Source organism: Neolamprologus brichardi, chromosome 1 (assembly GCF_056152115.1).
Source record: "Neolamprologus brichardi isolate AB-2024 chromosome 1, ASM5615211v1, whole genome shotgun sequence".
NCBI lineage: Eukaryota > Metazoa > Chordata > Actinopteri > Cichliformes > Cichlidae > Neolamprologus > Neolamprologus brichardi.
In genome coordinates this window covers 40,105,453-40,117,782 of record NC_142104.1, presented here as the reverse complement: position 1 = coordinate 40,117,782, position 12,330 = coordinate 40,105,453, and the positions used below count along the sequence as shown (strand labels likewise).

The following is a 12,330-nucleotide window of genomic DNA, read 5'->3' as shown; positions in this document are numbered from 1 at the left end:
CACCGGCCCTCGAGGCCTGGAGTTGGACACCCCTGCTATACAGGGTTCATACGGGTGCTTGAAATCCTTGAATTGTAATATTGTCTTTTCAAGGTTTGAAAAGTGCTTGAATTTCAGATGTGGTGCTTAAAAGTGCTTGAAACTGTATTTCATTCACCACAAATAACTATCTGACCGAATAGTTTTCATATCAGACAGAAATATAAGATGAGTCGCAAAGTTTAAAAGCAAAATTTCTCCGCCGGGGCTGCCAAGCGCCTCTGCAGGTCAGTCTGTTTCAATGTGTGACCCCCACCCCTCCCCGCACAGCCTGTCCACAGATTCATGGTGATGTAGCTGCTCCTTTAACTGTTTGCTGTCTTTGCTTTGTTTGGTGTTTGTAGACATGGTTTATATGAGATTTTATCTGAGATTCAGAGGTTTCTGTGACACTACTCGTGTCAGCACTTTCTGACCTCGTGTTATAACAGATTGAACATGATCTCCTCCCTTTTGCCCCCATTTTTGGGGCCGTGGGTGCTTAACTAGTTAAAAAACAAACATCTGTCTCCTATTTTTTTGTGTCATACAGGAAAGAAGCCTCAATATCTGATGAGAAGACTTCTTAATTTGGCCTTGCTGTGTATTATTGTGGTGCTTGGTGCAGATTTGTTCACATTTTCAAATCTTAATTTTTAAGAGAAATGTGTTTGAGTTTGTACACTAGCGAGTGCATATTGCACCATTTCCTTTTTTAGTTTTTGTCTGTGGTGCATTTTTCAGTTTTAACAAAATTGGAACAAAAGACATTTAAGTCGACGTGAAATGATTTCATTTTGACATGGCCTTACTGGGGTGATGCTAAGTGAAACATGAATTCTTTTTTTTGGGTAATGTGCTGGAAAAGCTTGAAAATGGACCTTAAAAGTGCTTAAAAGGTGCTTGAATTTGACCCTGAAAAATGGGTATGAACCTTGGATATGGGACTACTGCTGCTCATCAGTAATTGCATTGTCTTTGATCCACAGCAGCATTGTCAAACACAGGCTGTGTCCCAATTCAGGGTCTGCACGCTTGAAGTACGCATTTTAAGTGTGATCACGTCACCGCCATGCGACGACGGCTGTCCCAATTCGAAGTGTACTTCAAATGCATACTCCAAATGCGCCGTCGATTTCCCCAAATATCAAGCGTGGTCCGGTGCACGCTTCGTGATCCCATATATCCCACAATTCATAGTGCGGCAGTGGGTGTGGATAATTTTGCCGCAAAATACGGCAGAAGGGAGCGGCCGAAAAGTGAACTGTCAAAAGTAAGTACTGAATATGACGTCACTTATTTATGTGCGAATGTTTAATAACGAAGAACATTAAAACATTGCTGTTGGCCACATGTGGCAAAGTTGTGTGACATTAGTGTTGTTTGTACTTTCAACGTTAACTAACTTAATATATATATCATAATAATCTGAGAATACTATAATATTGGCCATATTATATTTACACTACCACAGTGAGATGATTTTAGTCTCATGAACAACATTAGCTAATTGTTATTTACTAACTAATCTTAAATGACTGTTCAGTACAGAAATGAAGCCCAACAATCATGTTTTACTGTCCTGTGGTCTCAGCCTCAGATACTCAACTAATCAAAGTGATGTCATGACAAAAATGAATGACTAACAAAACCTTTTTCTTCTTCATTTCTGTCAAACAAAGCTGTATGAGACGTTTCTCGCAGTTAGTATCATGGTTGCTAGGCCACCTGAACAGCGCAACGAAGGCTAGACCGTCCCATTTCACAAGCCTCTCACTTCCGCACTTCTCGTACTTATAGTACGCACCGTACGTAGTGCGTGTAGTGCGCGTACTTCAAGCGTGCAGACCCTGAATTGGGACACAGCCACAGTGTGGCCTTTAATTTAGAGTTTGATGGGTTTTATGGAAACCACGCAGAGGTGAACCTCATAAACAGAGCGGCCGCTCAACGACTCTCTGGGTTTTGTAGATTGGGAGCCGGAGCAGCGTCTACTCGCCAGAGAGCAGCGTGAGGAAGACGGGCTCTTACATCTATGAAGAGTTCATGCCAACAGATGGCACAGATGTTAAGGTAGAGTATTTGTCACATGGTAGATCAAATATGTGCAAAGAACACTTTGTTAATGCTAATAAAGCACCTGTAGAAAGGATTTCATCAACTGTCACGTTCATCCACATTAACCTGAACTGTGCTGGTGTGTTCAGTAAAACCGCTGATATGATTTAGAGGACCTCAAGGATTTCTCTCTATCGTGGCTGTCGGGCAGCTGGAGGCACAGATCGTCTTTAGGCGTTGTGTCAATAAAGGCCTCCAGTGTAAAACTTTATCAAGTCACACGACGAGGGGACTACCCGCTTGGGTCATCTCTCAGATTTTTGTGGGTGTTTTCATTTCACGTCAGGTGTACACGGTGGGACCGGACTACGCTCATGCCGAGGCCCGAAAGTCTCCTGCTTTGGACGGGAAGGTGGAGAGAGACAGCGAGGGCAAGGAGGTTCGTTACCCCGTCATGCTGTCAGCCATGGAAAAACTGGTGGCTCGTAAGGTCTGCCTGGCATTCAAGGTATGTGCAGTTGATACCTCAGGTGTGTTACAGTTTTCTGGTTTCTTGTCGTGGAGTATGAACCACGTCCTCATCTGCTGTCGCTGCAGCAAACAGTGTGCGGCTTCGACCTTCTGCGGGCCAATGGACACTCCTACGTGTGCGATGTCAACGGTTTCAGTTTTGTGAAGAACTCGATGAAGTACTACGATGACTGTGCCAAGATCCTCGGGTACCTCCTTTAGTTCTTTTCTCTTTTCTGGTGTTCACTCGTTCCGATCTGGTGATGGAGTCTGCGTTTCTCTGCAGGAATATCGTGATGCGTGAACTGGCTCCGCAGTTTCAGATTCCTTGGTCTATCCCTACTGAGGCTGAAGACATCCCCATTGTTCCCACCACTTCAGGGACCATGTGAGTCATAACAGGAGCAGACACAGAGGACTAGACTTATCACAGACGCCTGATTGCAGCTCGCGCTGCCAAGGCTGCCAAAACCAGTCATTAGATTTAGGGCCAATTATTTTTTCACATACAGCCACAAAGGTGTGGGTCACTTTTTTCTCCCACTTAATCAATTAAATCGTTTAAAAATTAAATAAATAAACAAACTACATTTTATTCCATTTTTGCCTAATATAGTAAAAGTAGTTTGATAAATGCAAAAAAATAAGAAATTCTGTCACTTTTTAAAAAGCGGAGTTGCTTCTTCAGTTGAACATAATAACTGTGCGTTAGCTACAGTAGATGACAGTAAGCATGCCTCTGAGCTGAGCACGCAGCAGCACAAACTAAAGCCAAACAGATTTCTAAAATCATCAGTGTTGGTTGAAGCGTGCGCTGCATTCAGCACATTTTCACACAGTTCGTCCTGATTGAGCCCATCACACTCCCGAAGCTCAGCTGCATAGCAAAGGTGCTGCCTTAATTAGTTGCAGTCACTACAAGCACAGCTTTATTGAAGAAACGCGTCATGTACACAGATTTATACTGATGCAACTCAAATCTCTACTCACGCTCTGCAGGATGGAACTTCGCTGTGTCATCGCCGTTATCCGACACGGAGACAGAACGCCCAAACAGAAAATGAAGATGGAAGTTCGCAACCCAATGTAGGCCTGCCTCTCTGTTAATATGCTCCTGTTTCCTGCAGGTTAAAGATCTTTGATTAACGTCTCGGATGCTTCCAGGTTCTTTGATCTGTTTGAGAAATATGGAGGATACAAAACTGGGAAATTAAAACTCAAAAAACCAAAACAACTGCAGGTAAAAGAAGAAAACAATAGCCAAGGTTTCATTTGTCATTGCAGCCTCTGTGAGGACAAAGTGTGTGTGAACATGTGTGTGTGACTTTGAACCCCGACAGGAGGTGCTGGACATCACCCGGCAGCTGTTAGCAGAGATCGGGCAGCAGAACGACTGTGAGATAGAAGAGAAGAAGTCCAAACTGGAGCAGCTGAAGACTGTTCTGGAGATGTAAGTGAGAAGCATTTTATTGACTCCTGATCTCATATTCATTTAATCTGTTTCTGGCTCAGCTCGGCAAACTGTTTGAATAAAGCAGGGGTGTCAAACATAAGGCCCGGGGCCTGCTGCCCCACCAGGTGACTTTAGAAAATGGGAAGGAGGCCTTCAAATTTTTGACTTTTTATGACTTTTTCTGCTAACATTCACAGTAAGTAACAACAGAAGCCAAGATTTGATATTACAAATTTCAGTTTTTACATTTTCTACAAGTTCAGTTTTATAATGACTGGGCAGTCTGGTCAATGAACTGGTTTCTTTCCTGTAATTTGACACGTGTGTTTGTTACAGTTTAAACTAAAACAGTCGTGTCGACAAATTTGTGTCAGTGACTCCAGCAGCATTTCTTTATCACGTGGACACACTGAGACACACTGAGGTATAAGCACACTTCTTTTTCTTATATTCAGATGTCTCTGGGATTAAATAAACTTCTTTATGCTGACAGGAAGGAGCGTTTCAGTCTGGACCTCGATATAAAACCAGTCTGACACCCTCTGAACAATAATGAGTGAACTTTCTAAAGGATGGGGATCGTTCCCAAAGATTTTTATAAAGCTTCTTGTTTTGTTGAAGGTGTAGATCTTTCTCCGTGTTTATGACAGATGGGTTTCTCAGAAGTTACCAGTTCACTTCTTTTCTACATTTTCATAAGTTTTCAAAGTCAGTCTTTCTGTTATAACACATATTTACAGTCACAGCCAAGGCCGTATTTTGGTAGTCGTCATAAAAGCGAGCCCGTCTTTCCTTATCAGAAGTGAGATGTCATGCATTGCTAACTATAAGTATCTTTGGCTTTTTTCCCGTAACAAAGGTACGGTCACTTCTCGGGGATCAACAGAAAAGTGCAGCTTACTTACCTGCCCCATGGGCAGCCCAAGACCTCGAGTGAAGAGGAAGGTAGGAAGACAAAGACTGTTTAAGGGCTTCTTCCCAAAGGAACGAGCCTAAGCTGAGTGCTGACTGCCCGTCTCTGTGGTTATTTCCAGACACTCGTAAGGAAGGGCCATCGCTGCTGCTGGTGCTGAAGTGGGGGGGGGAGCTGACCCCCGCTGGCAGAGTGCAGGCTGAAGAACTGGGGAGAGCCTTCCGCTGTATGTACCCCGGAGGACAAGGTGAGACGCACACAAGCATGTTTCCTCTGGAACATGGTGTTTACCACACGCAGTGCTGCTGGCATTGTAACTCTGAGCAATAAGCTGGTGATGGAAAAATGAACATGCTGAGATCTCAGGTCCATGTTGTTCACTCACCAGTTACGTGTTATGAAAGGTCTTAAACAGAGAAATGATTTAAAACAAGCCTGCGTGTGTGTGTGTGTGTGTGTGTGTGCATGCTGTGTTTTGTAGGAGACTATGCTGGATTTCCAGGCTGCGGGTTACTGCGCCTACACAGCACCTACAGACACGACCTGAAGATTTATGCGTCTGATGAAGGCAGGGTGCAGATGACAGCTGCTGCTTTTGCAAAGGTACGCAGCATCCTGCTGTTCTAAGAGCTTCAGTCAGCACAGAAGTGTAATAACAGAAATAGGAAGGCTGAGGCCTTGGAGTTTTGGTACAAGCCACGGACGTGCAGTAACTAGTGAAATGTGTCTGTGTGGGCAGGGTTTGCTGGCCCTGGAGGGCGAGCTGACTCCCATCCTGGTTCAGATGGTGAAGAGCGCCAACATGAACGGGTTGCTGGACAACGACAGCGACTCGCTGAGCAGCTGCCAACACCGCGTCAAAGCTCGGCTCCATGAAATCCTGCAGAAGGACAGAGACTTCACCGACGAGGACTACGACAGGGTGACTGACCAGCTGTGTTTATCGCTGACGTGCCAGAGCAGTTTGTGTGGTTATATTGGAGAGCATGTGTGGTAGCAGGGCTGCACAAATAATCCGAATCTTAATGGCAAAGTGAAAGCAAGTCGAGTATTCTGTAAGCCTGATGGTGTGGCTGCATGTGCGCGTCTCTGCGCTGCAGTGATGATGGGAGAAACAAGAGTCTGACGTCTGGGACAAACAGGAGGTGAAGAGCTCGGTTCTACAAGCGGATCATCAGCTGCTGTCTGGAAATGTCTGGATTTAGGGCAGGTGATGTTAAGCAGGAACAAATCATATGCAAAGAGCTCCGCAGAGGTGTGCCTGCACCACAAAGCAGCACATCGACCTTATTCAGCAGCCTGACAGCACAGCAGAGACTACAGTGTGATGAACGTGCATGCAGGCCGGGAGGAACTGTGCAGTGGTGATAATGTGAATCGTCCGAGTCTGATCTCCATAACTGCGAGCCCGTACAGCACGTCAGCATATCTGTAAACGTCACAAAGCCACACTGCGTTTGGCCAAAGACGTGCAGTAACCAGTGTGAGAACAAAGGTTTCAGGATGTTTTTTAAGATAATCTTTTTTAAGCAATTCGCTGAGTTTAGGTGATTAAGGACGTTTGTACATTAGCAGGGATGTCACACAGCATGTGTGTGCGAGTCCAATACAAGTATTTGTGTCACTAATACCAATGAATTCATACGATCTCAATATTGATCAAACTAACAGTGATAATCAGTCAATACAACATCTTTTTACTGGTTAAACAACATTTCTTCCTCAGTGTTTGTGGCAGTGACACAGGGTATACCTCCCTGTGTGTCACCACATGCATCGTGTTCCTTCAACTAAATATTTCAGTATTAATCGTTCATTTTTCATGTCACTTCTTTTTGTGTGGTTGGAAGTTTGGCTCTTTTAAGCCTTTTGTAAAGTGAAAGTAGTCGTTCGGTTGAGTGAGCATCTTTTTAATAAAAGCTTTTCTCCATGTGGCTCTTACAGCTAGCGCCAACCTGTAGCGCCTCTTTGGTGAATTCAATGAAGATCGTTAACAACCCAGTGGCCACATGTGACCAGGTTTACGCCCTCATTCAGAGCCTCACCTCCCAGATCCGCAAAAGGATGGAAGACCCCAAGTCTGCAGGTGAGCTCAGGCCTCAGCGCGTTTTCTGAAGCTCAAATAAAAACCCAACATTTTGCTTTTGGAGCTCCCTGAAAGGTGCAGTGAAAAGCTGAAAACATCTGTTGCTCACCAGACCTGCAGCTGTACCACAGCGAGACGCTGGAGCTGATGTTGCAGCGCTGGTCCAAGCTAGAGAGAGACTTCCGCATGAAGAACGGCCGCTACGACATCAGTAAAATCCCCGACATTTACGACTGCGTCAAGTACGACGTCATCCATAACGCCACCCTCGGCCTCGAGGACACCCTGGAACTGTTCAGACTGTCTCGAGCTCTGGCTGACGTCGTCATCCCACAGGTGAGGGGGCGGGGGGGCAATAAGGATGGTTCAGAGTGACAGATCCATGCATGAGTCTTTATATAACTGATGTGCCAATAAACACATGAAACAAGCAGCTCCTCCAGGTGCAAGGAAAAGATGACATGCTGCTGAGGCTGAAGGTTTTATGTGACAGCAGAATCCTTTGTGCTGCACTTTACAGCTGTGGACTCCACAGCTGATGTTGACTTTGTTTAAAAACACTCAGTGTATATTGAGTGCTGTTGTACACCTATATACAGGCCCACATATGTCAAATATGATTGATGATGGCAGTGCTGTGATGTGCTGTATAGCTGCTAAAACCAGTGAAGCTAAAGGAAAGTTTAGTCTGTGCACAGCTGATATTTTCACTGTAACAAAGTGTAAAACTTTCTTAAGCACCTGAAAATCACACGGTTTAATTACTCTGATATACTCTGAGTATATATTAAAGTCGTGTAGTATTTTAAGCTCATTTGTCTGTTGTTTTTTGGGTTTTTTTTGCAGGAATATGGCATAAACAGGGTGGAGAAACTGGACATAGCATACGCCTACTGCCTCCCACTGGTCAGAAAGATCCAGCTGGACCTGCAGAGGACTCACGAGGACGAGTCTGTCAACAAGCTGCACCCTCTGTGGGTCTAAGATTAGGAGTTGCGTGACTTAAATAGCGTTCCGACCGACCGGAGAATATTTTGAACTTGACCTCGCTTTTACGTTTGCAGGTACTCTCGAGGAGTGATGTCTCCTGGACGCCACGTCAGGACCCGTCTGTATTTCACCAGTGAGAGCCACGTCCACTCCCTGCTCAGCATTTTCCGCTACGGGGGCTTGCTTGATGTAAGCAGATGTCGATCTGGCTGAGATTTGAATGTTTTCAGAGGAGGCACAAAGTCTGTATACGTGTGTGTGTGTGCGCAACAGGAGGAGAAGGACCAGCAGTGGAAGCGTGCCATGGATTACCTCAGTGCTGTCTCCGAGCTCAACTACATGACTCAGATTGTCATCATGCTGTACGAGGACAACAATAAGGTGTTTTTCTTTCCTTCTGATGTTCTGTTTGTGGTAGACGTGCAGTCACATGGTTCCATTTGTGACATGCTAGCTTTATAGCGTTTCTTCTTTTTAGTTGAATAAATTCGATACACAGCTGTTTCAGGAGTGCAACCATCTTTATCTTCTCCTGTTTGAACACCAGCGATTAGTCAGACCCTCCCAGCCATGCTTCAGCTGATACCTGGTAGCTAGCAGAGCGGCGTGCAGGGCAAATCAGAAACCTCAAAATGTTAGAATATCTTTATGATCAGTCTAAAAACAACAAGCAGCTGAAGGTGTGTCCCTGCAGTCGGCTTGAGGTGAAGCTCAGGCTGCTTTGACAGCGACGTGTTTTTGGTTTGGGTGTTTCATGATGATGATCCTCTGTAAAACCGTCAGGTCAGCAGCCTTTGCCATAAATGTGGTTGAACATACCATGGATCTCTGTGTACTGACCTACACAGAGATCCATGGTATTTATACTGTTTATACTGAATTTATAGGGGTGGCTGTAGCTCAGGTGGTAGAGCAGGTCATCTACTGATCGGAAGGTTGGTGGTTCGATCCCTGGCTTCCCCAGTCTGCATGCCAAATATCCTTGGGCAAGATACTAACCCCAAATTGCTCTCCGATGCGTCCATCGGAGTATGAATGTGTGTGTGAATGTTACTTAGAAAGCACTTAGAAAAATGTGCTTGTGTGAATGGGTTAATGTACAAGTTGTGTACAGCGCTTTGAGTGCTCAGAAAGAGTAGAAAAGCGCTATATAAGAACCAGTCCATTTACCATTTACCATTCCATGAATTTGAGATCCCAGGTTTCAATTGTAAGCCAAAGTCATAACACCCCCCAAAAATAGATATTTTTTTATATTAAAGGCTCACCAATTAGAAATTTCTAATAACCAATTTTATCTCGCTACAGGACATCTCCTCTGAGGAGCGCTTCCATGTGGAGCTTCACTTCAGTCCCGGGGTGAAAGGTGTTGAAGAGGAGGAGAACGCTCCCACCGGCTTTGGCTTCAGGCCCGCCTCTGCAGAGGTAGCACGGCAGGTGGGATTGCAAAGAGTCTTCCTCGTTGCTCTTCTGCAGGTGGCAGTGTTTGCCGTCAGGTTTATACCGTATGTCTGCTCAATCCAGAACGGGCAAAAACAACCCGACCCCAGCAGCCTGGAGGACCTGTCACGGGATGAAACCGACCGGGCTGTGCCGCTGTCTGAGCCAATCACCATTCAGAGGAAGTCCCCACTTATTCGCAACCATAAGACCGGATCCATGGAGGTGAGACTGGCACTGAATGCAGAAAGAAGCAGACGCAGAATAGGAGTTTTAAAATAGTTTCAACAGCTCTTCACTGTAGACACTATAAACAGTGTAACTGAACTCTGTCTGTTAGCGTCTGCAGAGAAGAATCGTTCACGTTTTCCTGTGTTTTATCCACAGAAGACTTGGTTCCTGTGGTTTTAGCCTCTGGTCTTATCTACGGCTGTATTTCACTAAATAAAGTAGCGGTGGCTGATACGTGATGTAAAACATGCTTGTGGTATGTGTGGCGTGTTCTCTCCACCAGGTCCTGTCGGAAACATCCTCCTCCAAAGTCGGCAGTTACCGCCTCTTCTCGTTCTGCTCTCGTCAGTCCCCGGAGATGAAACAAAGCGGATTAGGTAGGTATTGTAATGCTCTGTTGCCGCGGCAACTGTGTGACACGACTGAGTGGGAGGCTTGGGTGTTTTTATCTCGGGAAGACATTTTTATTAATGAAAATGACACAGAATGAGGGCGGTGCTCATTGCTCTGAGACATGCACACAAGCTTTTTTCGAGCTGAGCATTTTGCAGGTTTGTGACTTCGTCAGCATTCAGAGGTAAAACATCCCTCTGTAGCAGGGCAGCCTAGTTTCCTGACATAAAATCAATTCTGCACGGATACACGTGTCTGACACTGTTGCTAACTGCTGCTGACATGATTTCAAGAAATCAGAAAGGAAGTCATTTTGAGGTTGTTTCTGCTCCATTCATGCAAACTAAATATGATGAAAATGATTGGTCACCAGTGTCTGTGTGAATCTTGAATTCAGAGTTAAAGAGTGAACCTTTATGCAGGCCCATGAAGCCTCCGGGGCTTTCTCTGCCTCTGAGCAACTCCAGGGGTTGATTGTGATTGAGCTGTTGTAAAATCCACCTGAAATGTTTCCTCTCTGTCTTTCAATGATGTGTGAATGACATCAGGCACAGTCTGAGCTAAAGTCGAAAACATCATGGATGATGCTGTTAATCCTTCTCAGTTAACTTCTACGCTGCGTCTGCACTGGAAGCAGTTTGGAGCGCTGTGGTGACCAGAGGCCACCGAAGGTGAAAGACACTCAGTGATTTCAACAGAATAACTGCTGGCAACATGAATCGAGCAGGACCGCAGAACATTTTCTCTCTTCCAGCAGAGCGATTGAAGTGGCCGCTAGCGTGAGGATACTGTCAACTGACAGATCTGGTAGTGAATACATTCGAGTGGGGATTTCAGACTCCTCCTACATTTCTGTCATTTCGTAAAGAACTTGACTACATTTAAACTAAACATTTATTCCCCGAATAAGAAGAACAAGTGCAGTTTCATCAGCACAGTTTTTCTACATGATAAAAACATGCTACTCCAGGCTTAAATTATAAGAAATAAATGTGTAAACTTACAGAAACGTTCTGTTAGCTCGTTGTGCAGCCTGTCCTCAAGTTATAAAATGGACATTTTGGGTTTTTTTCATGTGAAAATCATATATTTCTTAGACGGTTACTTTAATGTGTGAATGGCCATGGGGGAGGTGCTTATCATTAGGACAAGCTGTAAAACGCATGAAAATACAGGTAAAAGTTTAAGCGTTCTGTCCTCCTTCACATCACATTGGAGTCTTTCGCAAGCCAGTTCTGGCCCCCGGGCCTTGTGTTTGACACCCCATGCATTAGAGGGTTACCTAGGCAATCGGGGCTTAGTGTCTGCAGCCAGCCAAGCATCAGCTTCAAAGCGAATTGTTTCCAGTGTGGACGCAGCTTACACTCCTCTCCTCTTTCTGTACTCTTTGATGTTCTTATTGATGTTTAAAGCTTTCTGTATGAATTAAACATGAAGGGGACGAAGAATTCTAGCCTTAGCTACAAAGTTGCACTTAATACATTTAAGGGGACCTTTAATGTGGCTTAGTTCTGCAGCCCCTCGTGAGTGCACGGTCTCCCACGAGTCCTTGTTTCTGCTTGTCTCTTTCTTTTTCCTCTTTGTGTCTCTGAATCTGTCTCTTTCTGGTCAGTTGTTTGAGTAACAGCATGTGATGTAGTAGTGACTAACCCGGCCCGCCCCCCTCACAGGCTCTCAGTGCGCTGGGCTCTTCAGCACCACTGTCCTGGGTGGGTCCTCTAGCGCCCCCAACCTGCAGGACTACGCACGCGCGCACCGCAAAAAATTCTCCACCAGCAGTCTGTCCTACAAAGACGGTACGTGTTTGAGACCGCGCGCCTTCACAAACCTGCACAGGACAACAGCAAATCAGCACACACCTCCTCTGTGTCGTAATGTGTAAATTATATCTGTCTGACCTGCGATGACGCCTGAAAGCTGCACACGTGAACATGAAACATGTTTAAGCTGGAGTCATTACAGTAGTTAGATACTCAGTGGACTGGGACACATGCCCATACATGTATAGAATATTTTTTTTACATTTTAGTCATATTTCTGTTAACTCCATATTCATTCTAGTCACCATATCCACTGACTCTTTTGTTTCCTCCTTTACTGCTTTGAGTAAACTTGATGTGCTCCTTTTTAGGATTCCTGCCTCAGGCCAAACCAAAACTTTTTAATATTTGCCAAACAGGAAATGCAGAAAGGTTTAGCCAGAATAGCACGGCTGCTTTAAAATGAGTTTAGGATACA

General features: G+C 45.0%; 1 protein-coding gene across 7 annotated transcripts in view; it reads left to right on the top strand.

The window, feature by feature from the left end:
• The window catches only part of ppip5k1a (diphosphoinositol pentakisphosphate kinase 1a), a 31,724-nt gene that overhangs the window by 8,868 nt on the left and 10,526 nt on the right, over nucleotides 1-12,330 (top strand). For 6 of the 7 annotated variants that reach the window (XM_087841975.1, XM_087841978.1, XM_087841969.1 and 3 more), the window contains exons 7-26: nucleotides 1,990-2,091; nucleotides 2,423-2,584; nucleotides 2,674-2,795; nucleotides 2,873-2,974; nucleotides 3,586-3,672; nucleotides 3,751-3,826; nucleotides 3,927-4,036; nucleotides 4,899-4,984; nucleotides 5,074-5,199; nucleotides 5,434-5,555; nucleotides 5,692-5,874; nucleotides 6,897-7,038; nucleotides 7,151-7,374; nucleotides 7,885-8,012; nucleotides 8,103-8,217; nucleotides 8,302-8,409; nucleotides 9,337-9,465; nucleotides 9,553-9,693; nucleotides 9,983-10,076; nucleotides 11,763-11,888. In XM_087841975.1, the coding sequence (XP_087698101.1) occupies nucleotides 1,990-2,091; nucleotides 2,423-2,584; nucleotides 2,674-2,795; nucleotides 2,873-2,974; nucleotides 3,586-3,672; nucleotides 3,751-3,826; nucleotides 3,927-4,036; nucleotides 4,899-4,984; nucleotides 5,074-5,199; nucleotides 5,434-5,555; nucleotides 5,692-5,874; nucleotides 6,897-7,038; nucleotides 7,151-7,374; nucleotides 7,885-8,012; nucleotides 8,103-8,217; nucleotides 8,302-8,409; nucleotides 9,337-9,465; nucleotides 9,553-9,693; nucleotides 9,983-10,076; nucleotides 11,763-11,888 (2,485 nt within the window). The remainder of the gene's footprint in view (nucleotides 1-1,989; nucleotides 2,092-2,422; nucleotides 2,585-2,673; nucleotides 2,796-2,872; nucleotides 2,975-3,585; nucleotides 3,673-3,750; nucleotides 3,827-3,926; nucleotides 4,037-4,898; nucleotides 4,985-5,073; nucleotides 5,200-5,433; nucleotides 5,556-5,691; nucleotides 5,875-6,896; nucleotides 7,039-7,150; nucleotides 7,375-7,884; nucleotides 8,013-8,102; nucleotides 8,218-8,301; nucleotides 8,410-9,336; nucleotides 9,466-9,552; nucleotides 9,694-9,982; nucleotides 10,077-11,762; nucleotides 11,889-12,330) is intronic. The other variant, XM_087842003.1, reaches the window with a different exon arrangement.